This window comes from Cavia porcellus, unplaced genomic scaffold (assembly GCF_034190915.1).
Source record: "Cavia porcellus strain 051 isolate PalLab524CR breed Dunkin Hartley unplaced genomic scaffold, mCavPor4.1 scaffold_4, whole genome shotgun sequence".
Lineage (NCBI taxonomy): Eukaryota > Metazoa > Chordata > Mammalia > Rodentia > Caviidae > Cavia > Cavia porcellus.
Window position 1 is genome coordinate 61,703,334 of NW_026947487.1, and position 27,528 is coordinate 61,730,861.

Below are 27,528 nucleotides of genomic sequence, written 5' to 3' on the forward strand. Positions count from 1 at the left end.
CCTCTTTTCTTGCCAAGCCCCTCATGATTTCTTTTGCAAGCACAGTGAGCCCATTTTATTCACTTGCCTCTAGGGGAACAACAGAATGACTTGATCACAGACTCCTCCATACCAGTCTGCACTAACCATCACTGTGGTCCTCAGGAACTTCTCCCCAAGCAGATGGTCACTCCAGCCTTGGTTGTGAACTGACACCACTACCTTTTTCCACCCTACATGCAGGCTTGGGCACCTACTTGCAGCCTCTTCTGGGGATGGAGCTCCTTGCAGTGGGCTTCATTCTGACATTTGTTCATTTATCCAAGCATCCAGTACCCTGATACTGCCAGGCAAAGTGGAGGAACATGATATGGATATTGGAAAGATGACAGTTGCTCTCTCTTCATTTGCATGGAGCTGAGCCCTGGTAGGGGCTTTAAAGCTGCGTCCCTCAGATCTCAATCTCTTCTAAGTCTGAAGACCGGGCTTCTCAGCCTTGTCTCATTCCACCCTCTCAGACTCACTCTGTTCTACCCCAGGACTTCTCATGCTGAGAGTCTGCTTTTAGGACCAGTGCCTGTCCTGCAGTATGGACTGACACATGGAACTCCCAATTCTGAAATACTGGGGCACAGGACACCGTGAGAGGGGATCCTAGAGCTTTACAAGGGACCGTGCCCTAAAGCCTGACAACCCACCGGCTTTTCCAGTCATTCATTCATTCAATAAGGATTTTTTTTTAACACCAATAACAATCATAATAAAAGTTAAAAAAAATTATTAGACATTTGACCTGGTCAGACCCTGTGCCCAGGTGACGGCCATTCAAGATATTCAGGTCACCTTTGGTCTCTTTTCCCCTTCTGCTCTAATAGAATGCTTAGCATAATATATTGTTCTGCAACTTTGCTCATGCGTTTAGTAAATCCTTTGTAAGCACTGGTTTGTATTCACCATGGGAACCCAAAGGCGAACAAACACATTCCCAGCCCTCTGGGTTTTGAAGGTGCAGTAGGAAAGTAGACAAGTCAGTCACCCACAGCACAGCAGGATACTGTTTGCCCTGGTGCTTTTAACTGAAACTCAGAGGTCTGAGTTGGCCCTGAACTCATTCTGAGGTGTGAAGAGAAGGCTTCTCAGGAGAGGTGATGAAAAGGTGTTCCTGCAAAGACTGCAGGATTCTGGACCAGCTGCAGGGTCATGGGCACCCAGGTGGTAACTGCAGCAACTGAATTCTTGGGTGGCTCTTCCTGCATTATTTAGAGTTGGGCTTGAGTTCTTGGCTAACAAACCCAAAGTTCTGTCCCCTTTTCCAGAGGTAAGAAAGGCCCCATCATCCCAGGAGCTTGCATGCCTTTCAAAACCTGTAGATATTTTGAGTTCCAATACCACCCTTCTCATTTCAAAAGACAAGCAAACAAACAAAACCGATGGCCACCATCTTGTCCCCAGATAGGCAACATCACCCGTGTCCTCCCTAGAGGAGGCAAGTTTTATAACTACCCACCTTAGTTGTAAGAGGAAGTTTCCTCTTTATGACTTGCCAGGAAGCTTGGAAGCTCCAGTTTTTGGCTGCCATCTCCAAAGGAAGCTGTTGATAGCCCCTAGGTATGGAAACAGCTGTAGATTACATGTGGCCATGTGCACCCAGGGCAGGTGTGGAACTCCTCAGCTACCTTTGAACACCAGAGTTGTCAGGAGCAGTATCCCGTGCCCAGCCACCTGGTTTTTAGCATGGATAAATGGATGAGAAGGTTGTTGGATGAACAGAAGGATGACTGGGTACCTTGGTGGACAGATGGGTGGGAAGAGGATATTAAGTGGATGTGTGGAGACTGATGGATGAGTAGATGGATGTATGAGTACATGGCAAGGAGATGAATGGGTGGAAGGATAATTGTGTGTGGGAGTGGGCGAATGAGTAGATGGGTTTACTCATCTAGGCATGGCAGCCTTCCTCAGCCCCTAAGCTGAAGCAGTCTCCCTGATCTAGTTAGCAGAGGTGCATTTCCCTTGAGTGTAGCCCTTTCCCCAGGCCACTGGAGCTGGAGTCAGAGGTAGGACGAGAATGGTTGACAGGGACCATAGTTGTTGGGAAGTCTGGAGCCAAGCTATCTTTGCTTACCTGCTGACTCTAATTCCTTTGTTTTTGGATTCTAAACAGAAAAAGACATACCAGTGCATCAAGTGCCAGATGACCTTCGAGAATGAGAGAGAGATCCAGATCCACGTTGCCAACCACATGATTGGTAAGAGAGCACCTCCTCGCAGCCCTGCGGGGCCACTCATCAGGGTTTGGAATTTGTGGCTCCAGTCATCATTACTGGCTTTTAGGGCAAAGGACAGAGTCACTGCTGCTGTTTCGGAGACATTTCAAACAGGAGTAAAAATGTCAGAGCGGGAGCACTTTTCTTTATCCAAGCCTTCTTGTTGTGGCTCCACTCACATTACAATCAAACTTTTGACAATCTCTTCCATTTCCCAGCATAAATTTCCCTCCATTTCTGAAACGAAGTGCTTTCCAGTTGTCAAGCACTCAGGGGCAATTATGCTTCAATTTTGTATGTCATGACATTGAATAGATTTAACTGCGCACATTTCCCCGTTCAACACCGTGAATTCCTCAGGCACACTGTCAAAACAGAACGCTTACAGAGTTATTCCCATCCTTTTCCGCTTCCTCTTTTTGTGGATTGGACTTTGGAAAATGCAGTCTTTATAGAAGGGGAGCCTTCTAACAGCCACAGAGTTCACACACATGGCTGGGGAGGCTGTGCAGTCTTGCTGACCTTGGCCAGATGGCTGTGGTTCCTTTGGCGGCTGGGTATGTCCAGGTTGGAAGTGAGGGCGCAGCTGGATGTTCTGAGTGCAGACTGGCGTGGAGTTTGAGGAGCAATGGGTGGGGTGATGATGTTTGGTAGTCAGGGCCTCAGAGATTCTGGAGCCCTGGTGCCCTGGATCTTCTTTGGATGTGTGACCATCTTTTCTGAGGCTTTAGGCAGATTATAAGCTATAAGCTGTCAGTCACTCTTGGAGGGTCCTGGCCCATGCTCATCCTCACTTTTTTTCATGTAGCATATTTATCTTATAGTCTTAGCAGCTGCTGTGCTGTCAGAGTGTTGTTTAACAAATCCTTTGTTGTATGCTTCCCAGAAACCTTTTGTAGCTCCATGAATTGTCCCCATCTGAAAACACCTGTGTAGCAAACACCCAGGACAGGAAAGTAGGCTGTTCCCAGCATTCCCAAGTGACTCTCTCAGGCTTCTTAGGACCTACCTATGCCCCACCACCAAAGGTCATCACCACCCTGAGCTCTGATAGCATGGGTCAGCTTAGCCTGACTTGTGCTCTGTGTAAATGGAATTGCAGTTTATTTCTACCCAGTGGTGCCTTGCTTCTGCTTTTCCCATGACTGCCTCTAGTTGGCACTCACTCCCTCTTGGTATGAACTATTCTGTCATGTGAACATGCTACCCTGTGCCTGTCCTACTACATGGGCTCACTTTGGAGTTGTTTGAAATGGTGGGCTGCCATGAACATACTCATACACATCTGCTGCAGGACATGTGTATGCGATTTTTGTGGGAATGCAGGAATAGATAGATATTGCACATCTTTATAGGAAGTAATGTTATTTATATGTGCATCACACATATCTAATGGGAATACAAGCATAGAAGTAGAATTGCTGGGTCACAGGCCATGTGATAGTTGCCTCTAGTAGACACTAGCAAATCAATGCTTGAAGTGGATGTGTGCACTTCCACTCTAACCACAGTGTGAAAATTTCAGGGGATTTACATCTGTGTTGGCATCAGCATTTTATATAAAGGAGTTGTTGAAAAGATGCTTCTTTAGTGAGGGTACTTACAGAATGAGTATTGGTCTCCTGGTCCAACCCAGTGCTGGTGCTGCCCTGCTCACAGGGTTCTGGAGCTCAGCACCTGAGTTTCAGCTGGTCTGGAAGCCTCTGTCTCTGTCAATTTGCAGCTGGTCACCTAAAAGCACTGGGTCCAGACGTGTGTGTGGTGGGGCTCACCTAGTGGTGAGGGGAAGAAAGAGCCCAGGAAGGGCACTTGGGCCCCGGGAGCTCTGCCTGACAAGGAGATTGGTGGCTTTTTAATTTCTTCTGTCTGCAAGCCCCCTGCTGAAGTATAAGAAGGAACGCTACCCTGTCAGTCACCGGCTGCTGAGAGCCCTTTCACGGGAGTGTCAGGGAGGTGAAGATGAAGATATCTAAGAATGTTTGCTTTTGTAGCAGGTGGTGATGCATGCCACTGTTTGTAAGCATGGAGGGCGAGAGCCTGGCTAATTGGACCGCAGTGATTTCAAAGGTGTTTCCCTCCTTTCCCTCCTCCACCTCACCTTTGTGCACAGCCTGGAAGCTGTGTCCTCAGGTGGAAGGCGAGGGGCTGCTCAGAACTGGACTTGCGGGGGCATGAAGGGAGGGTGTGTGATGGGCATCTGGGCCTTTGTTTGAGCCACAGGCTGAGCTTGGGTGGAAGGAGTCTGATGGTGGCCAGATAGGGCTCCTCACCCAGGCACCTCTCAGCGCTGTGGGCCTACCTGCTTCCTGGCCCAGCCTATGGGAGTTGGAGGCTGCAGGGCCTGCAGCCAGCAGTGGCTGGCTTTGGAGCTGGAGGTGTTGCTTCACTGTGCTGGCCTTTGATGCTGAAGAACCAGAGCCTGCGCCTGCTCTCTGCCTGCTTACTCTCCCTCAGCTCGTGACTTGCTCTAGCGAGAACACAAAGGCAGCACAGACTGTGAGTCGGATGGCCTCTGTGGGTAACGAGGGTAAAGCGGTCCCTGCCCTCAGAGGCCTCATAGCATACTGTAGAAGACACCACAGAGCACACCCTGGGCCATAAGGGAGGCCCTTACTCCATCCTACTATGTGCCGAGCCCCTTATGTGGGAGATCCCTGTCTCACAGACGAGCAACCTGAGATTGCAGAGGTCACATGACTTCCTCAAGTTGTTATAGGCAACACATGCTGGAGGCAGGAGATATTGACAGCAGGCCCTTACTATTTATAATACCCATCAGGGGTTTGGGGGCTCCCTGTCCATGGGAGGAGAGAGTGGGCATCCAGAGCAGAAACCTCTGCATCCAAGTATGTCTGTTAGCAAGCCTGGGTATTGAAGGTTGAAGAGAAGTTTTCTCTGTGGCAGGGCTTTCTTTTTTGGACAGAGAGGGTGTAGCCCAGGAGGAGAGTGTTTGAAACTGTGCTGTACAAGACTGTGAAGGTGGGGGCACAGCTTCATGTGGTAGGAGCAAGCTGATGTGTTTCAGAGCTGTAGGCCCTGCCTGTCAGGATGAAGACATCATGCAAGGTAGCACTGTGGGGAGTGAGGGATGGGGTAGTTTGGGACCAGGTCATAGAAGGCCAAGAGCAGGAGTTTGGATTTGGATGTCACCCTGTAGGCCAGAACTCATCTTTAGGGCCCCTTGACTGATTTGTTTATTTATTTTGGCTTCTCTTGGAAATTCAGAAGAGGTGGCAGCCCCACATTCCCACATGACACAGCTGCCAGTCCTTGTGGGCAGGGCATGGATGCCCAGGCACCACAGCACCCCTGGAGCTGACTTGACTTATTTCTGTCCCCAGCCTGGTCCCTGTGGGCTCCTGAGCACACAGCCTTGAATTGAGCCACTGAAGGGTTTGGAGCAGAACATGGCCAGGACTGTGGATTAACCTGGCTGCACTGCTGAGGGGGACAAGATGGTGAGAGGATAGAACCTGCCCAGTTCAATACAGGGGTGAGGAAAGGGCAGGGCAGGAGGGAGTGGACAGAATCATAATTGGCTGGCGCTGTGTACTGGACCTTGGGAGGCCGCTAGCAGAAGGGTGGGAGAGATGTCGGGAAGAAAGACCAATGCAGGAGGCCTAGCTCTTGGTGACTCTGCTGGGGCCAGCGTCCCTGGGGACAACTCTTTCTAAATGACCTGAGCTCTGGAGCTGGCCTGGGTAACAGTTCCCCTTAGCAGTACCAAGGGCACTGTTCAGCTCAGCTGCCTTCTCATAAACTTGGGGCTTTTGGGGGTCTGAGACAGGGCTCCCCTGGGATCCAGACTGCTGGAGACCTCCCCCGGGCCTGCTAAGCTGGCCTTTTTATAGCAGGGGGCCCTCTGTGTGGGTTGGCAGCCTGGAGACCCTGAGAGTTGGGATGACTCAGGGCAGTGTCTCCTTGGATACATTCGCCCAGCACCCCTCTCCCAGCTGCTGCCAGGGAGGAAGCACTTTGGATCCGATAGAAAGACAAGGGTCTTTGGAAGCCTTTTCAGCAGCAGGGATGCCTTTGAAATCCCCCCTCCTTACAGGGAATGAGGCCCCTTCCCTGGGCCTGCCCCAGCTTTTGAAATGGCTTTAGACACTCCCTCCCCGCCACAGGCACTTCAAAACTTGGAGCAGTGCACAGCTCTGTTCTGTGGCCTCCTGACAAGATGACTCCCTCTGCCCAAACGCAGCCTCCTGCGTCTCCTCCCCTATTCTGGGAGGGGATCCCCCTCTTTGCTTTACAGAAGGCTCCTGTCTCAAGAGAGTCCAGGAAGGCTTGTGGGGGACTGCACAGAGACATTTTGCCTCACCATGGCTGGGGAGGGGAGGGTGTCTCTCTTCTTCACACCTTGTGCCTAAGGCATACATTTTGAGCTCTAGGGTGCTCCAGACCCCACTTCTGGAAGCAGAGCTTGCACTGAAGACCCTGACTGGGTGAACTGGCTGCTCCTTGGCTGGCAGGAGACATCTGTCCTTTGAGTGCTTTGGGGTAGTGGTGGCTGCATGAAGGTTCTGAGAACTTGTCCTTGAGAGAAGAAATTTGCTATGACCCAGTTCGCCCCTAGAGAGTGACTCAGACTTTGGGTCCCTGGATGTCCTTATTCAGGGCCTCATGGGCCTCTGGGGAGCCCTGCAGAGAACAGGCTGGGAAGGGACATCCTCATGGAATCGAGTTGGGATCATTTGCCCTCAGTGTCCTTGGAAAGTGGCTGTGGACTCTGGCTGGAGGCCAAGCAGAGGCAGCTGTCCCCAGTTGGGCATTAGTCACTCAGGAGCCCTCTTTTCTTGGTCATGCAGGGCCCTGTCCTGGGGTGCCTCACAAAGGCTGGACTTTACCATTGGGGTGAAGAAATGAGGCAAGAAAGAGTCATCTGAAAAATAGGACTCTCCCACCTCCTCAGGCCTTTACCATGCTGGCCACAGCCTGCCTTCCTCCCCCTCCCCCTCACTGCTGGGAGATGCACAGGCCAATCTTGGGGGGAGTGCCTTGTGTGCTGAAGAGAGACAGAAATGCACAAAGACAGACATAGAGAAAGGGAGCGATGAGGAGAGAGGGAGACAGAGAAGGTATTCTGCTGGTCCATCTTTTTTTTTTTAATTTTATTTAAGGAGAAAAAAAGAAAAAAACAAAAAAAGGGTACAAGTTATGCAGAATTTCAGAAAAAATAAACAGTAGGAAATCACTAGTTAATTAATATTGTCATCTTAGAAATAGTTGTTCAAGTTACAAAATTAAAGCATACAGAGGGGACTTTCAAACAGTGATACTGCAAGCAGTTTTGTTCAGTGATCCAACAAAACTCAGTAATATGGTTATCTATCTTATACACTTAAATATATATGCAGTTATATCCTTTAGAGCACTTTCTTTTCCTCTCTTTTGTACAGTGACAATTACACATTTTGGGTTTTATTACTCCCACAGTTCTTACTACTGTTTTTTGCAGAAAGTAAAACCAAATGTGACATAACAGGACAGAGTCAGTCAAATCAAAAGGATGGACATAATGCATAATGTAAAAACAAAATACAAGGTGATCGCAATGGTTACCATAATACCTCTTGTTATCTTAAAAAGAATTGCCTATATCGTCAGTTATAATAAAATTGAACAAAACAGTAAAGAATAAGACCAAAAAAACCCAAAACATTGGAGACATTAGAGGACTTCAAAAGAAGATAATAGTCAACCAGAATGGGCGTCATAAGGAATCTTATTGTCTTCATAGTTGTTGCCTATACTTTCAAACTTGGTACTATCAAGCATAACAGAATAGAGGAAAATCAGTCAAAACAAGATGGTGAGAGCAATACAGGGTTTCAAATCAAGTTAATAGGAAATCAAAGTGGGTTACTATAACATATCTTGCTATTTTTTTATTTATTTTTCCCTTAATTAAAAGGATAAAAATGAAAAAGATAATAAAAAGGAGATTGAGATAAAAAAGAAGGCATAACAACAAAACAGCACTGGTCAAAACATACCCATTTAAGCAAAATAGTGTTTCACTACAAGATAATCTCGACATAATAGTAGTTACCATAGTGTCTCTTCCCTTAAAATTTGGGTATAACTTCGTATACTGTAGCATCAAACATATCAAGACAATGTCAAACCGTTCAAGAGAATGACAGTATTACAGGGTATTTAGAATCAACTAACAGAAGATGAACAATGGTTTCTGTATAATCTCCTTGTCTATAAAAGTTTTTGTTTATATTATCACATATAATAAAATCCAATAAGATACAACAGGTTAAAACCGATGGAGACAGAAGAACAAAAGCTTGATGGGACTTCAAAACAAGAGGATATTAAATCAGCACTACCTATTATGATGTCTTGTTTTCTCCAAAATGGCTGTTCCTACCATCCAACCTTCTCTGCCTCATTTCTGTTGAGCTCTTTTTCTGTCATTAGTTGTCAGTTTGTCTTCTTCATTTTGCTTTCTACTCCGTCCATTGTGGCCTCTCTGCCACTGTTTCTGGAATCTTGGTATTTTTCATTTTTAGAATATCCTGCAGTAATCTCTGTAGAGTTGAATTGGTGGTTGCAAAGTCCCCTAGTTCCTTTTTATCCTGGAAGCACCTTGTTTTTCCATCAATTTCTAGGGACAGTTGTGCAGGATATATCAATCTTGGCTGGAGGTTGTTGTCTTTCAAAGCTTGAATTATTTCCTCCCACACTCTTGGTGATTTGATGGTTTGTGCCGAGAAGACTGCTGTAATTCTGATGGGTGTTCCCTTGTAAGTGATCTGTTTCTTGTCTCTGACGGCTTTTAATATTCTGTTCTTATACTGGATTTCTGGAATTTTGATTATTATATGCCTGGGTGTAGCTCTGTTTGGGTTGTAGGTGGCTGGGGTCCTGTATGCCTCATACATTTGAGTATCTTTACCTTTTGATAAATTAGGGAAATTCTCCTGAATTATTTCTGTGAATAGTTTTTGTAGTTTATTTGTTTGTGTCCCTACTTCTTCTTTTATGCTCTTAATTCTTAAGTTATAGATCCTCTTATCATCTTCTAGCCTTTGTATTATTGCTGTTAGTTTTCTTGTTATTTTTAAGAAGTTTTTCATTTCATGCTCCCACCTTACAAATCTGCCCTCCAGTTCTGATAATCTATCCTTAGTTTCTTTCAAGCTGTTATGTCAGCTTTCAATAAAGTTTTTAGTTTCATGGTAATCTCTTTGAACCTGCTTCATGTATTCTGTGTTTTCTCTATTTTCTCCATCAAACAATTCTCCCCTTTTTTTCTGTTCTTCCATTCCACCATCTGTTTTTTCTTGGGCAGTGCTTAGCATTTCTCTAACTATTCTACTTATTTCTTGCTTTATTTCATTAAATACTTCATTTTTGAACTCGTCTATGAGGCTCCGGAGATACCGCTTTATGTCTATAGGTGCCGTGTCTGATATTGTATGTTTTCTGTCTTCATTCTCTTTTGCATTTACCTTTCCTGGATCAGTGTTCTCAGGATTGGGGACTGAGGACCCTTTCTTGTTGCTCCCTTTTCCCATACTTTTGGTTCCTTCCATACAAGCATATATAGGAGGCCCAGTTTTTTTTTTTTTTTTTTCTTCTCTTTGTCTGTTACAGTTTGTTTGAATTGCACCGGCTAGGTGTTCCCACCCACTGCAGTGTACTAGGGAGACACAGACCTGGGCAGCCTCTGCTGGGCCCGTCCCTCCAGATCAATCTAGTGAAGGTTTCACTGCTAAGTTGCACCGCCAGGCACAGAGACCTGATTTGGGCTAGCCTGCTGGATCTTAGTCTGCAGCGTCACCAGGCCAAGTACTCCCCACCAATCCCACTTGAGAGGGGAATATGTGATTAAAGTCACTGCAGGGCCCTGTTCCGGTTAGTCTGCCCATTCCCAGAATGTCCTCTGTTGAAGCCTCCTAGTCTATGAAAGGGTCCCCATTTCTCTCACTCACCGCAGGTCGATGCAGGGCTCCCTGCCAGCCCCGCTTTCAGTGCCGTTTGGTTCGCCACACGCGTCTCTCTCCCTCTCCCTGTCGTGCAGATTGGGACGCAGTAGCGGCAGCAGGAAATTCAAATCGCGGCTTCCAATGGCGCAGGATCCAGCTTCTGCGCTGAGATTTTATCTGTTCCTGTTATAGCATCAGGATTGCATTTCCAGTTGGTTTCTCTCAGCTTACTTTGTTCCTGGGTTGGCAGGGTACATCTCCCCTCGTGTAGGACTCCTCACATGGCACCGCTCCTGGATGCTAAACTGGTAATCTCAGAGAGCCTCCGTGGCTGCTGTTATTTGTCTGCCATGTTCTCCTGGAAGTCCTGCTGGTCCATCTTTAAGAAGCACATCCCTGGGGCTGGGGATTTAGCTCAGTGGCATAAGCGCCTGCTTGCAAGCAGGTAGTCGTGAGTTCGATCCCTGGTACCGATAAAAAACGAAAAAGACAAAAAAAAAAAAAAAAAAAAAAAAAAAAAAAAGCACATCCCTGGTGGTATGTATGTCCAGGCTGCCCTGCAAGCCCAGGCCACCTTCTTACTGTTGTTGGGACCCTTGGGTCCCTGAGCAAGCCCAGTCTGCAGCACATTGCAGGAAGGGATTGCCAATCTAGGTGAAGGCCTGGTGGAAGCCAGTGACTCCTCCTCTCACCAGAGAGAACAAACTGTTAGAATATAAGGGAAGAGAGTAGCACAGGACAAAGGCGGATGGCATTCTGCCTGCTTCCTGCAACAAGCACATGGTGCTGCTTCAGCCGGGCAGCTCTGTAATGGAGTTTGTGTTTCTGGAAACACTAGACCCAAGCAGTGGTCCAACCTCTGCCTCAGCGTGTGGCACAGAAGTCTCCTTCTTCCACTGGAGGTCATGTTTCAGGTTCTGGGGTTGTTATCACAATAACAAGTCTTCACAAAGGGGGCCTTTCACCCATCACTTTTCCTCTTCCTTATCCTCTTTTTCTTCTTGTACTTCCTGTTCTCTTTCTTCCTCTCCCCCATCCTGGTATCCAAATCTCCCTACCAGCCTCTCCCCCCCCCCCCCCAGCCCATCAGGTGAGAAAACCAGCCAAAAAGACTCAATTTGTTGACTTTGATTCCGAGTGATACCTTTCAGGAGCATTTGGGCTATGGAGAACCTATCAGCTCTGAATTTTAAACTAGTTATAAACTTGATTTTCCTGAATTTCTTTTGTGTGTTTGTTATTTGTAGTTGGGGTTTCCCCTAGTAACTGTAACCTTGTAACTTCAGGTTCAGTAAACTGCTCTGAGTCCTCCTGGGCTCTGTCAGAAGCCACTCGAGTGTAAAATGTGGGTACTCAGAGGCCAGGATAGGCAGCACCCAGTCAGTGTCCTGCAAGCTGAGAAGTTAGGAGGGGAGCACCAGGAAAGGAGAATACTCAGCAGTTCATAGAGGGCCCTGCTTGGCGCAGGGAATGGCGGCAGCCCAGGAGTGCTAGAGAGTAGACTGTGCAGCAGAGCAGCAAAGACTTGAGGTAGAGTAAGCGAGAGAAGATGAGATACTGGGTAGGATAGGTGCTGGAGAAACATTTAGGAGGCAAAATTGGCAGCGGAGAATAAGAAGTGAGTGGATATGAGAGGTGGAGAAGTAAGGATCGGAGGTGTCAGGTGACCAGGGTTTGGGTGACAGGTAGACAATGATGTTGTGGCAGAAGAACTGCTGGAGCTGGTAAAGGAGATGATTGCTGATAACGGTCAGGAAAGTCTGGTGAGCCTTCCTAAGCACCCAGCCCTTCATTCAGTGTCTCTCTGTGTTAACGCACCTCCCATACAGCACCTTGAGAGGAAGGTTCTGCTGTAGTCCCCCTTTCCTAGTGGGGAGTTGAGGCGTCTTATCCAATGTAAGTTCCAGGATGGAGACTTGAACCTGTGCCCTTGACACTCTTACCCTAAGACTCCTCATGCTCCATAGACCTGAGCTTGTTGAGTTACCCTAGTGTATACTACTGGGGAAGTCTGACCAAGCGGGCCTGTTCAATAGGTCTGGCATGGGGAGCTCATGGCAGAGGCCTGGATGGGAGAAGTGGATCAGTGCATCTGTGCAGTGAGAGCATCAGGGAGAAGCTGGGAGAGTGAGCAGTGTGCAACACTGATGCAAGCGCAGCCCCTGAGAGGCCAGGAGGGAGGTGGGGTGCGGAGAGGGAAGAGGTAGGACCAGTAGTGTCCACCTGGCTTTCAAGGTCCTAGCTGGGAAGAGAGGGTGAGAAGCTGGACCGAGGGACCAAGAGTCCTAGGAAGTCTTAGCATTTTGGGGAGTAGAGGCCAGGGCATGTTTCTAGGCTAAGGAAAGAGACAACAGGCAGAGGAAGAGTAAGGAGGAAGTAAGGAAGACACAATGATGGAAGAGTTCCTGAGGGTCAGGGCCTGGCCTCCAGCATCTCACCTGGACCCACTTGTAAGCCCATCCTCTTGCTCTCACATCCCCTGAGCATCCTATGATGTTGAACTGACTTCATCCATGTCCTTTCTCCTTGGGTGTCCATTTCTGCCTGTGATGGAGACATCAGGGGTCTGTTGCCTGTAATGACCCCAGAGATTGGCCTCTTCCTCAAGCATCCAGCAAACATCAGAGTCTTAGACTGGGTTTTGCACTCTAGTGCTAGGACTCCCTGCCTTTGAGTTCCTAGGGCCCAGTGGGGGAAAAGTGGCAGCCTCCTGGGGGTGGGAGGGGTCCTTCACTGGCTGACCAATCCTTCAGTGTCCTGCCAGGTGCAATTCCCAGCTACCGACCTGGGGAGACTAAGTTGGGAAGAAGAGAAATAATTTCCCAAATACCCATGCAAATCTTGAGTCTGAGTTGCAGTGAAAACCTGATGTTATGGATGGTGGGTTCTAAACAGACTCCTTCATTGGTTTGAGTTTACCTTTGTAGGTCTTTATAAGCACTAGCAGATTGCTCAGCCTGCGGTCGGCGTGAATATTAAGGGGAAACAGACACACAGGATTTAGAACTCTACAGTGAAACTCAGTGGGTAAGATCACTAGCTCTGCAGTCAGAGGCCCCTGACTCATGACTGTGTCACTTCATGGCAAACACTGAATACTGCTGCTCCTCATCTAGAAAAATTCCCCCTTATTCAGAGTAGTTTTGTGTAGGACTCTTTCAATGGTAAGTCAGAAATCCAGCTCACATTGGCTGAAGCATAAACGAATATACTCTACCACTGGTTCATGTAACAGAAAAGTCTGGGAATTAGGTTGCAGGCTGCAGGCATGGCTGAATCTGGGGGCACCAAAAAAGTCATTGTCAGTCCTTTCTCTTACACCCTCACCTCTGCTTTTCCTTTGTTGCCTTTGTTCCCAGGTGGGCTTGCTTCTTTGGTACAAGCTGACAGCCAGCAGTCCCAGAAGAGCCATCTCAGTAGCAGCAAAGGTCAAAACCATAGCTCTCTAGCCTGGGGAGGCTGCCAAGGCTGCTCATGAACCAATCATTTTAGGCAGGGAGCAGGTTGTTTGGTCAGTCTGGCATCGCCTGCCCATTCTGTGTCAGCACTCACAACTAAGGCAGCGAGGAGAGTATTATTGAAAAGAAAGAGAGCATTACGTCTCCAGGAGGGGACAGCATAGTGAATGCTCACCGTACCCACCCACTGGGGTGGTTTGGAGGATTAAGTGAGTTAAAGTAAATGAAAAAGACCCAGCACACTGCCTGGCACATGGAAGTTCTCCATAAATGGCAGAGACCGATATTGTATTAATATTATTAGTCCCTGTGGCAAAGACTAATTAAGATAATGATACACATAATGATGATGGTAATGGAGTCCTTAGTTAACAGAAACAAACTGAGCCCCTCTGTGGCTATGCTAAGCTTGCATCTCGGAGGCCAACTCTCACTGGCTCAGAGGATGCTGCAGTCGGCTTCCTGGAGGAGGAAGACTGGCTCCCTGTCTTGCTGAGCCTCTAAGGGACAGCACCTGTGGGACAGACCCAGAGGAAGTAGCTCCTATTCAATGGAACTTCTATTTGTTTTCATTCACTCAGCAACTTCTTCTTTCCTGAGTACTTGTTATGTTTGAGCACCAGGCATGGATGTCACAGCAGACAGAACAGTCTCTGTCATCCTGAGCTTAGAGATGGGCAGGGCGCAAAGGTGTTCAACAAGAAAGTAAAGGAGATGTCCTGGTTATGTCAGATAGTGATAGGTAACACGAGAGAAGTAAGGAGGGCCATCAAGGCAATGTGTGGGAGCAGTGGTCTCTCTGGAAGGTGACTTTTGGGCTGAGGACAGAGCTGTGTCCATGAGCATTGTAGGTTTTGGCTGTGCATTCTGTCCACGCTGCGCAGTGTGTCCTTTCCCTGCAGGAAGAGGAACCTTAAAAGTTGGGACCAGACCATGGTGTAAAAGCCCAGGGATCAGTGTGGTTTAATTGTATGATGCTCCTGGTCTCCCAGGACCAGCACTGTGAGACCCAGGTACCCACTCTTTGACCTTTCTGTTCTGCCCCGACTGTCTCTCACAGGGTTATTCTCCTGGCTGAGAGCTCTGTGAACCCAGCTGCCTGAGATCCTCAGGCTTATGTCTGCCTCCCCTTTCCTGTAGCGTGCAAGGCCCAACTGGGGCCAGCTTGGAGGTCCCAGGTGCTCTTTGGCCTCTTTCCTGAAGTCTTTCCTCTCACTTCTCCCAGTCTCCTTTCTGCTTCTTTTGGTTCTCTGAACTCAGTAACTTCATACTCATCCCACCTAGGTTTCCAGATTTAGCAACTGAAACTACAGGATGGCTAGTTAAATTTAAATTTCTAATCAGCCAGCTAGGTTGTTTAGCAAAAGCACAGTCAGATTTCTGTAACCATCAGTTGTGTCTCTGGAGTCAACTAACTGGGAATTGTATTTGGAAAAAAAATTTGCGTCCATACTGTATATATAGTTTTTTTCTTGTTCTTATTCCTAAACAATAGAGTATAACAATTATTTACATAGCATTTGTGTTGTGTTAGGTATTATAAGTTATCTAGAATGCTTTAAAGTGTATGAGAGGATATTCTAGGTTATATGTAAATACATATGCCATTTTATGCAAAGGACTTTAGCAGCTGTGCATTTTGCTATCCATGAGATTTCTACAGCCAGTTCCCCAGAGGATATTGAGGGACAGTTGTATGTTTATATTACATCGGACATAAACAAATTATTTGTTGTTGTCTGATACTTAAATTTAACTGGCCATCCTGTGTTTTACTTGACAGCTCTCTGCCTTGCCCCCTGTCCTTACATCTCACGACATTTCTTTGGGAAGAGCAGCAGTGTTCCACACCCCCACCACTTGCGTATTTACAGCTCTTCATGGTCTTATATCGACTCTAAGATTTTTACCTTAAAATATTTTTATTTTGAGTTAATTGTATATTCATATGCAGGTTCCCAGACAGATCCCCTGTGCACCGTACCCACTTTCTTCCCGTGGTAACAATTTGTACACTTAGAATACAATATCACAACCAGGATGATGGCATTGATTCAGCCATGCTGCCAACACTGTCGTCACTGTGAGAATCCCTCTTTCCACCAGTCCCAAACTGTCCCTTTACCACTACTCCATTCTCCATTTTTAAAATAATTTTGTAATTTTAAGAATGTCGCATAAGGAGAGTGGGGATTTAGCTCAGTGACACAAGCGCCTGCTAGGCAAGTGTGAGGTCGTGAGTTTGACCCCTGGTACTGGAAAAACAAACAAAAGAATGTTGCATAAATAGGTTTGTATATATGTTCTCCTTATCTTTGAGGTCCATACCCAGGAGTACAATTGCTGAGCCTGTAGGACTTGCATGTCTGATTTTACTGACAGTTTTGTAGAGTTCTGTTTTGTTTCGGCCCAGCAGAGCAGGCGAGAGCAAGTTCCTCCACATCGTCACCAGTTTTGCTTTGTCTCTAGTCTTTGTCTTAGCTATTCTGTAAGTGTGCAATGATATCTCATTGTAGTTTCAATTTGCATTTCCCTAGTGACTGATGATGTTGAAACATCTTTTTGTGGGCTTAGTTACCATCTGTCAGTTCTTTTTGATGAAATATTTCTTCATATCTTGTCTTTTTAAATTGGATTGTTTGCTTTTTTACTGTTGAGATTCTTTATATATTCTAGATACTACTCCTTTGTCAGATTTGTAGTTTGGAAATATTTTTCCTAGTCTTTAGCTTATCACTTTATATTAACAAATTTTGGGGGAGTACCAAGAATTAAACTCATGACTTCATACTTGTCAGGCAGCACGGAGCTATAGCCCTGGATAAACAAAATCTTTCGCGGAGTAAATTTTTAATTTTTATGAAGTTTAATTTACAGTTTTTTTTTTTTTCATTTAAGGATTGTACCTTTGGTGCCAAATTTAAGAACTTTTGGCTTAGTCTTAGATCCCAGAGGATTTTTCTTTACTTTTCCCCCCAAATTTTATAATTTTAAATTACATGTTTTAGTTCATGATCCATTTTGAATTATTTTATTTTATTTTACTGGTACAGGGAATCAAACTCACAACCTTGTGCCTGACAGGCAGGTGCTGTGCCACTGAGCTATATCCCTAGCCCCTTGAATTAATTTTTACCTAAAATGTGAGACTTCAATTGAGGTTTTGTATGTGTATCTGTGCATATGTTCATCTGTGTGTGTGTGTGTGTGTGTGTGTGTGTGTGTATGTGTGTGTGACTGAATTGTTTTGTGTTTTTGTCAAGTATCAGTGTGTCACATTGTGATGAATCTATTTGTGGGTTCCACTGATCTTTGTGTCTACTCACCTGTCAGTGTGACTTTCCTGATTACTGTAGCTAATAAATGTTGAAACTGCCTTGACTTTTTTTCAAAATTGTTTTACTTATCCAAGTTCCTTTGCCTTTCCCTCTAACATTTTACAATATCCTTGACTATACCAATATCTTTTTTTTTTTTTTTTTGAGACAGAGTCTCACTATATAGCTCAGCTGGCCTCTAACGGACAGTGATGCTCCTGCCTCAGCCTCTCAGGTGCTGGCATTAGAGGTGTGCACCACTCCCAGGTCTTGCTGTACTTTTGATAAGAATTGTTTTAACCATGCATGTCAATCTGAGGGCAATTCATTGACATTTTTACTGTGCTGAGTCTTCCAATCGGTTAGTGTGGTATGTTTCTCTACTTATTTGGGTTTTTTTAAATTTCATTCGTGATAAACTTTCAGTTTTTACCATACAATAAATATTTGTACAGGGCATCATAGATAATCTAAATATTTCTTCATTTTAAAGCAGTTACAAGTGATACTATAATTTTGGGGTTCATGTGTTTAATGCTGGCGTTTAGCAGGTTTTTGAATGTTCATTCTTGTGTCTCTGCACTTCAACTCACTGTGCTAAATGATTTCTTTTGTGAACTGGGTGGTAATTTCTATATATAGACAATCATGTCGTCTATAAACAGGCAGTTTTATAGGCTCCTCTCCTATCTGCGTGCTTTTTGTTTCCTTTTCTTGCCATATTGCTCCAGATAGAACAGCCAGCACTATGTTGAATGAGAGTAGTGAACGTGGAAATCCTTGCCTTGTTCTGATTTTTTGTTAGTTTGTTTGCAGTCCATAATGATTACACTTACCATGGGAAGTTGGTACATGTACATAAGCCTTAATTCTCTTCTTTTTCTTCTACCCCTCACCTCCCTCCCTTCTCTTTCCAACTCTTGGTCCCCTTCCCAGTTGCAAAAGCTTTATTTTCATCATTTGCCAAGCTCAGGTCCTTTTTTTCAGTCTCCTTTCTTTCCTCTTCCTACCCCTTCTCTCCATCTTGTTTTCCTCCATCTATTTGAAAAAGATTTCCCTGCTTCCTGTTTATCTATCATCTGATCTTAAGGGAACATATTCATTCTTTTATGATTAAAAACTGTGTTTGGACTTTTGCAGATACTCCTCATCAACCTGAGGAACTTCCTGTGTGTTCCTATTTTCCTAAGAGTTTTTATACTAATGCTTCTCTCTCTCTCTCTCTCTCTCTCTCTCTCTCTCTCTCTCTCTCTCTCTCTGTGTGTGTCTCCTTCCCTCCCTCTCTCCCTGTCTCTCTCCCCTGCTCTCCTTCTTTCCTCATCTGTCTCTCTTTTTCTTGTTTTAATTGAATCAGTTTTTATCCTCATGTGATCTTTCTTTGTTAGTTTGTGAATACAGAAGGTAAAGGTAATTTTGAGCAATTTTCAGACGTTGAACCAGCCTTGCTTCCTTACTGGTCATGGTATAAAACTGTTTTGATCTATTGCTGAATTCCATTTGCTAATATTTTGTGAAGGGATTTTATGAATGTATTTATGAGGCTATTGATCTGAAGTGTTCTTTAATTTTTATCCTGTTTTTTTTTTGTCTGTTTAGGTGTTGGACAATTTATAAATAAATTGGGAAATACTCTTTATTCTGTTTTCTGAAAGAAATTGTGTATAACTGATGTTGATTTTTCTTTAAACGTTTGTTAAAATTATCTGGACTGGAGGTTTTCTTTTTAAGAAAGTTCTAAATTTGAATATCTCAACTTTCTTACTTGTTATAGAGCTATTTAAATTATTTCATATTGCATGAGTTTTGATAGTCTTTTTGAGAAATTAATTTGTTTCTTCTAATTTGTCAAATTTATATATGTAGTGTTATTCATAGCATTATCCTTTTATTATCCTTTCAATGTCTATAGGGTCTATAGTGATAACTTTGATTTTATTCTTGATATTGATACTCCCTGTCCTTTCTTTTTTTTCTGTTAGAGATATATCATTTTTATTGATACTTTAGAAAAACTATCTGTTTAATTGATTTTCAGTTTTGTTTTTCTATTTTCAATTTTACTATTTCTCATCTTTATTACTTCCTCCCTTCTTGATTTATATTTATTTTGGTCTTCCTTTTTTAGATCTTCAAATTAGAAACTCAAATTAGAACTTCAAATTAGAACTTCTCTAAGAACTTGGTGTTACAAGTTTGCCTCATTGAATTGATTTAATTGTATCCACAAGTTTTAATATGTTGTAGTTTTAGTTTCATTGAGTTCAAAGCATTTTTAAAAAATTTCTTTGAACTTCTACTTTGGCCCATTATTAGCTAGAAATATGTTGTTTATTTTTAAAGTGTTTGGAGATTTTCTTGTTATGATTCTATTATTGATTTCTAATTCAATTCAGTTATGGTTAGAAAGACCAGGAAGTCTGATTTCAATTCTTTTAAACGTGTTGATGTCTAAATGATATGGTCTGGTTTGTTACATATTCTCTGGGCACTTGAAAAGAATGTGTGTTCTGTACCTGTTGGGTGGAATGTTCTATAAATGTCTGTTAAATCCTACTAGTCAATGGTGTTGTTGAATTTTTCTGTATCTTTGTTGGTTTTCTTCCTTGTTGCTTTGTGTGAGAGAAGGTTCTGAGGTGTCCTACTCTAATTATGGATATACTTATTTCTCCTTTAAGTTTTTATATCCTTTGCTCATATATTTCGCAGTTCTGTTGTTTGGGGTATATACATTTAAGATTTTCTCGGTAGAATCATTTCTGTATTATATAATACCTTTTTTGTCTATGTTAATATTGTTTTGTTCTAAATCCTACCTTTTCTAATTAATGCAGACCATCTTTCTTTTGATTATTATACCTATCCTTTTGTATCCTTTAATTTTCAATTATATTTTAGATGAGTTTCTTTGACAAGATATGTGTGTGTGTATGTGTGTGTGTGTGTGTGTGTGTGTGTGTATCTGTGTGACATTTCTCCCCAGTCTACCAATTTCTGCTTTTTAATTACTATTTTTTGGCCCTTTATATTTAATGTCATTAATGATATGTTTGAAGCTTAACGCTTTGCTATTTTTATTGTGTTTTCTTTTGGTTCTTTATTTTTTTCAATTTTAATTTTCTTTTTCCTGCTTCCTTTGACTTACTGAGCATTTTTAATAATTTCTTCTTTGGTTCCAGGCATGGTACCAAAGGCACCTCCCTGCAATTGTAGCCTTTGAAGGCTGAGGCGAGAGGATTACAGTGAGTTCTCAACTTATGAACATTCCAGATGCAAATTTTCTGGAGTGCACTGTATAAGACTTACTTTGTTGGCCTATAAACAGATCTGACTTATAAATAATTCTCTTGGAACAGAACTCATTTGTAAGTTGGGAACTTACTGTACTGGTATTATGAGACCAGCCTAGGCTACATAGTGAGAACTTGTATCAAAAAAAATTTTTTTAACTTATCTGTGGTGTCTTTATTTCTTTATACAGGTATTTCTGTTTGTGTGTGTGTGCGTGTGTGTGTGTGTGCACGTGTGTGTGTGTGTGCACGTGTGTGTGTGCGTGTGTGCATGTGTGTGTGTGTGCTGGGGATCAAACTCATGACTTTGTGCTTGCCAGGCGGTACTTATACTGCTGAAATAATCCCCAGCCCTCTTCTTATACAGTTTTTAACATGATTTATGTTGGTATTACATTATGCACACATAACTTACCATAGTTTACTGCTCATTGTCATTTTATTTGTTCCAATGAGATATAGCAATGTTTGTCTTCCCTTGTTTATATAATTTTCTTAATTGTTGCTTCACCATATATTTAGAACTTCATCAGTGTTACACTTTGCTTTAGTCATCAAATATAATTTAGGAAACTCAAGAAGAATAAGAAAATCAACTGCATTTCCCATCTTATTTCTCCCTTACTAATGTTCCAAAGATCTTTTTGAAATCACTTCTTTTTTGACTAGAGAACATCCTATAGCTAGTCTTAGGATAGACCTGCTGGCAATATATTCTCTTATTTTTCCTTTAGTTAAGAGTACAGTATTACAAACCAAAACCAAACCAAACCAAACCAAAACAAACAAAACAAAACAAAACAAAACAAAACAACTCCGGGAGGCTGATGAAGGAAGATTGCAAAATCAAGCCCAGCCTGGGTAACATAGAAGGCCCTGTCTCATAAATAAATAGTAAGAAAAGATTTTAGAGTTTAGCTTAGTATGAAGGCCTTGAGTTCAATCTCCCTTATCACATCTCCACCACACATATACAACACATCACAAAAAGGATGAGAAAAAAAAAGGAGAGGGATATTTTACAAGACGTAGGCGAGAGATATTTCACAAGATGTAGGGTTCTAGATTGACAGTTCTTTTCTTCCAGTGTTTGAAAATGTTGTACCATTTCCTCCTTTCCTCCATGGTTTCCAACAAGAAATCTGTTGTTCCTGTTATCAGTAAGGTACAATTTTTCTCAGTTGCCTTTAAGATTTTTTTCCTGTCTTTCATTTTGCAAAGTTTGACTGAAGTTCTTAGTGTGAATTTCTTTCTTGTTTTCTGGTTCTCTCCGCTTTTTAAATAGGTTTACATCTCTTGGCAGGTTTGGGGTTTCATTCATTATTTGCATGAGTACTTCTTTCAGCCCTTCTTTTCTCACCTCTTTCTGGGATACTGAACACACACTTGTTATAGTTCCACCTATCTCTGAGACGCTGTTCCTCCCTGTCCATTCTCCCATCCCAGTTGCTCTCCTCGTTCAGACTTGGCTGTTCGGATTGTTCTTTTATTTGGTCAGTGCTTCCCCTTGTCTTCAGGTGTTAAGCCCAGTCAGTGAGTTTGTCTGAAATTTTAGTCCTCATTTAACAATCTCCATGTAGTGGTACTTCATGTCTTCTATTTCTTTGCCCAAACTGTTTCTTTCTTGAGACTTTTTCCCACATTTGTCTCAGGGGGTTCATAATTGCCTGCTGAAGTATTTTTACAGCAGCTTCTTTAAATTTCTTGTCAGAGAACCCTAATATCTCTTTTACTGTATACTGATTACTTTTTTCCATTTGAATTGAGATCTTCCTCCCTCTTGGTAGTATAAGAGACTTTTTCCTGGTTCTGGGGATCAACTCAGGGCCTGGTGCATGCTAAACACATATCCTACTACTGAGCTATATCCCCAGATCCAGGGTAGATAATTTTTTAAATTGAAGCCTTTATATTTTGTGTATTATCTAATGAAACTTTGGATCATATTTAAACTTTCTGTTTTAGCTGATTTTTGTTGATGTCACTGCTGCAAAGGAGGGGTATAGAAACTATTCCAGATTAGCCTGTCTGCTAGGTCTCCACTGATACCTCTTGTAGAAAACCAAGTGGATGGGTCACCTGGAATGCAGAACTATTACCTTCACATTGTTTAAACTGGGCCCTGTCTCCATGTACTGATATGTACACAGCTGGCTATGGTATTTCCTTATCCCTTCATCTGGCTCTAAGCAAGGCAAATAAGACTAGGTAAGGTACTGACATGTAATCTTTAAGGCCAGCCAATAATTTCCTGTTTCTTCACACTGTGTTGCCTGTTAAACGGCTGAACGCAATGGGATGACAGAGCCAGTCAGCTCCAGGAAAGTCAACTGTGTGTGAGGCTCAAAATGAAAGGCCATGACTTCCCAAGGTACAAAAGTTTACATGTCAGAAACTGAAGCAACAGCCTCCTAAATTCATTCACACCCTATCCCATTCGAGTTATGCAGACTGGTCCTTCTCCATATCTTTTCCCCTGCATACTGCTGAGGTGCTTGCTCTCCACTCAGCTAGCTCAGCTCACCTTGCTCACATAATTCCTGCCATCCTCACTGTCACTCATCCTTGCATCACTCCCTTCTTCATGAGATAATAAATTCTGGAAGAGGCCTTAGATCAAGGACTTTGTCCATATATCCTCACTTGGATTGAGCTTAGGACCCTTGGCTGCCCATAACTTTGAATATGTCTTAGTCTCTTTACTCTCATCATGGATTGCATTGGAGATGGTAGATTGGAGTTAACTTGCCGTGATTCCAATAATGTTTCAATGGATTATAAATACAACTTTCCAACTGTAAGGAGGACTGGAAAAGGGATTACAATATTCAATATTTGGATTACAATACCTCTTTGATTAGTAGTGATAGAAATGTGTCATTCCTGTTTTCCACTTGTCCTTCATGGATGCCTGGAGTGGGGGTGGGAGTACTATGCTCTAGATGCCCTGTGAGTACTGAGTTGGGCGAGTGAAATTCCAGGCTCCTGAGGTGGTGTCTGCTGACAGTAGGGGAAAGGCTCTATTGCTGTCCAGTGAATAGGATGTTTTGGGTCTTTGCTAGGCTTTCTGAAGCATGACCTTAACAAAGGTTGACAGAGAGGGTGCTGTGTGCCTCCTGAGCACTGTCAGTAGGGAATCTCTTTCCTACTTGGCCTTTGCTGGCGTAAATGGCAGTGGGTCTACCTAATTATTCTGAGAGGTTTAACTAGAGAAAACTGTTAGTCTTTAAGTTTAATGTTTCACTGCGCAAAAGTCTTCCCTAGTCCTTTAGCTAGAGAAAGCAGACATTAATTTTGGCAGTCAAAGAAAATATATTGAGCTGGGGATATAGCTCAGTGGCACAATGCCTGCCTGGCAAACACAAGGTTGTATGTTTGATTCCTGGTACTATATATATATATATACATAATCTTTGTTGGCCTTTCTAAGTTGCCATCTTCTTCAGCTCCAGGCCTGTTATAGGCAAGACACATAAAACCAAGGGTCCTTACCACATGTCATTTCTTAAGTCTTGAGTTTCCTGACTGGTTTCTTTTATATACAGTATCCGGGCCTACTTGACTATTAAAGGATTCACAGCTGAAATGTCCCTCAAAAGTCTTATATGTTTGGAAGATGATTAATCATGTGGGTGTTATACTCCTCAGTGGATTCATCCATTGATAAGTTCAGTAGCTTATCAATGGAAGGTGTGGACTGATTGGAGGTAGGTCACTGTAGGCATGGTCTTGAGTCTATGCCTGGTCCCTCATCCTTTTTGCTCTGGTACTGTTCCCTGTTATACTTCCTGGCTGCCATGGGTTGAGCACTTTTCCTCCACTATCACTTTCTATCATGCTATTTCAGCCTTGGAGCCAGCTGACTGGGGCCTGAAACCATGAACAAAAGTAAACTTTTCCGCCTTTAAATTGCAGGTCTCAGATATTTTGTCCTAGTGATAGGAAGATGACTAGTACAGAATTGGATATTAGAGAAGTGTGGTCATTGGCATGACTGTATCTGACCATGTGGTTCAGAAGTTTTTGGAACTAGTTTGCAGGAGAAGTTTGGAGAGGTTTGGAGATGCGAGCTAGAGAGGCTCTAGGATTTTGTGAGTGGTGCTCAGTGAGATACTGGTCAGGGCTCAGAAAACCAGAACACTGAAAGAAATGTGAACAATAAAAGCCTAGCTCAGGAAGTTTTAGTTGTAAACAATAGCTCCAATGGCAGTTGGGCTAGAGGCCATGTGTGTTATACTTTTCAGAAAAAAAATTGTCTTTGTTTTGCCTATGTCCTGAGACTTTACAGGAGCCTGAGACTAAGGTTAGTTGATCTGGTGGAGAAAATTTCAAGATAACCCAATGTTTAGGTTGTGGCATGAGTACTACTGACTGCTTTTAGCCAGATTTACATTGAAAATCAGAAACAAAAAGCAGAGCTAAATAATTTGCAGTCTTTATAGTTTCATCAGAAAGTACTGACAAAGTTAAAGTTAAGCTTTGTTGCTGAAAATATTGGCATTAAAAAGAATCCAAGTAATTTACATTAATTAGGACAATAGGAAAGATGCCTTGAGGGCATGTGTGGAATTAGAAGACCTTGCAGACTCAAAGGTGGAAAACTGTAAAGCTTTGAGAAAGTTATCCCTGGGCCTCCTGCTCAGGAATGGTCTGGGATTTATTTCACTGTGCTTGGGCATCCAGTGCTCAGAAGATGCTATGGACTACTGGTCCCACTAGCAGGAGACTTTGGTGTAATCTACACCATGCTAGGTTTTCAGAAATGCAGAGTGCTAGAGTTATGGCATCACAATGGCTTCTACCCAGTTTTAAAAGGCCTGGGAGGCAAGACAGTGTGGCCCTGAGAGGGTAATGGGTAGAGCTATGAGAGTAAAGCTATAAGTACATCGATGACTTTAGGAAGTTAGAGATGTCAGGGATGTGGAATGTCTGCCGAGGGAATCCATGGACAGTAAGTGAAACCAGCTCAAGACAAAGGCCCTGTGGACTGCAGCTGGCAATATCTTAGGAGCAGTGCTCCCCAAGCCCTTTGGCACTCACATCTTTCCACAGCCTGTCCTGGGTGCTGGATATGGATCCTATGGATTTAATGCTTGCCCTGATGGATTTTGGTCTGATTTTGGTCATTTATGCTCCCTTTTGGAATGGGAATGTCCCATGCCACTGTGTGTTTAAAGTAATCAACTTTCCTTTTTATTTATTTATTTTTTTTTGTCTTTTTCCTTTTTATCGGTACCAGGGATTGAACTCACAACTGCCTGCTTGCAAGGCAGGCGCTTGTGCCGCTGAGCTAAATCCCCAGCCCCTTCTTTTTTATTTTTAAGGGACTCAGAGGTAAGAGTTTACCTTGAGTCTCAGAGGAGACTTTGGCCTTAGATTTTCCAGCAGTGCTAAAACTGTTAAGATTTTGCCAACTCACAGAGTTGGACTAAATGCATTTTACATAATGGGATGGACATGAGTATTTTAGGGGCAAAGAACAGGATGTTATTATTTAGATATAAAGTGTCCTCCCATAGTCTTACGTGTTTGGCAGATGCTTGGATCAACTATAGTCATCATTGGGTTCATCCGTTGATGAGTTCAATAGCTGAATGTATTGTCAGGAGATAGGGTCTGGTTAGGAAAGTGACCTGTTAGGTATTCTTGTGCTTGGTTCTCTCTCTCTCTCTCTCTCTCTCTCTCTCTCTCTCTGTCTCTCTCTCTGTCTCTCTCTCTGTCTCTGTCTCTCTCTCCCTCTCCTGATTGCCATTGGATGAGCAACTTTCCTCTTCTAGGTCTTCCATCATGTGTTTCTGCCTTGGAATCAGTTAACTTTGGACTGAACCCACTAGAAACTATGAGGTTGGGGTGTGGGGTTGTCCAAGTGGCTAAGTCACTGATATATTAGGTAGGTGGGCTGCTAGGTTGAACCAGAAGCTAACAAGTGTAGGTTGATCATGGGGTTGGAGATCCAGGAGATGCACCTGCTCATCAAGGGCAATGTAGGTGGTCAGCGTGGTTTCCAGTCCAAGGGGCTAAGGATTGGAAGCTATCATGGAAACTGGAAATGGGGAATCCAAAATTTCTGGGGCTTTAAAGTCCGCCTTGAATGAGAACATCTGTCACATAAACACCATTTTGCTCAGCTGGGCATTCTGAACCCCTTCCCTCCTTTCCATTGGTGGAGTTTTAGTAGTGACATCAGCATTTGGATGGATATTGAAGTTTCTGAGATTTCAAGGTAAATAAACACAACAGATTGTTTTGAAGTATCAAATGCAAATTGTTAACACAAACATATTGCTGGACTTAGCAGTTGAAAGTGTGAATTTATTATGGACCTATTAATGAACAGAATTATTCTTACTTTCATATGACTGAAGTCGTGCTGCAGCCCACTCCTTTAACTCTGGGAGAAGAATTCTGTCTTTCTCTTTTAAAATTCTGGGGCTATTAAAATGCAAGAAATCAACACAAACCTGGCTTCCAGAAGCCACTTCAGTTTTGATAATCTGTCCCCCGCATCTTGGTTAGAATTGGATTTCTAACATGAACAATAAAGATCCTGTAGCGTTAGGGGGGAAATGTTTCTATTTATAATGTTAAGCCTTAAAGGATTCTCAAGTTCAGGGCCTCAGGCCACTCTCAGCCCACTTTATCTTCCAGTGGCTCTGAATTTTGTGGCCTCTTCACCCTGAATAGAACTACGGTAAGCTATAAAAGGCACCCTTTACCGTGCAGGAGCCCCCAAAACCCTTTTGAGTGAGGTTTTCATGAAGGGTTTCTAATAAAAGGTAGCTTCCTTAAAGAAAAAAAAAATCAGTTGTCACCTGAGTGAAGGGCTCCAACTATGCTCCAACTATCTCAGCATGTGCCATTAAGATCTGTTTTACCAAGAAGAAAAGGTTTAACATTTCTCTATAAACCATTTTGGGCTTCTGTCTGCAGCATTAGGATCAGGATCTGGTTTCAGATGTCTGGCTCTGTCTCCCCTTCCCGGGAGCAGTCCCCTCACTTCCTGATGACCACTGTTGGCAGCCACTCCTCCCTGCAAGACCTCACTGAACAGGCAGTGCTCAGGTTCAAATGGCCTTTGTGTAGCTTGTGCAGCGGCTGCTTCTCTGTGTTGAGGCTTGGGAAACCTTGTTTCTGAGATGGCAAGAGTGTTACTCAGCCAAAATAAATAACTAGCTAAGTAAAAGGTAGTTAGGATATGTCCTCCCGCCGTGGTCTCCACTCAGGTCCCCATAGTTAGCATGCCCTGGGACAGTGGTACAGGCCGCGTAGTTAGCTGG

The 27,528-nt window shown here is 43.5% G+C and overlaps 1 protein-coding gene across 2 annotated transcripts in view; it reads left to right on the plus strand.

The window, feature by feature from the left end:
- Znf423 (zinc finger protein 423) overlaps nt 1-27,528 on the plus strand; it is a 316,073-nt gene that overhangs the window by 185,977 nt on the left and 102,568 nt on the right. For both annotated transcript variants that reach the window (XM_003477678.5, XM_013141456.3), the window contains one exon: nt 2,144-2,228. In XM_003477678.5, coding sequence (XP_003477726.2) covers nt 2,144-2,228 — 85 coding nt within the window. The remainder of the gene's footprint in view (nt 1-2,143; nt 2,229-27,528) is intronic.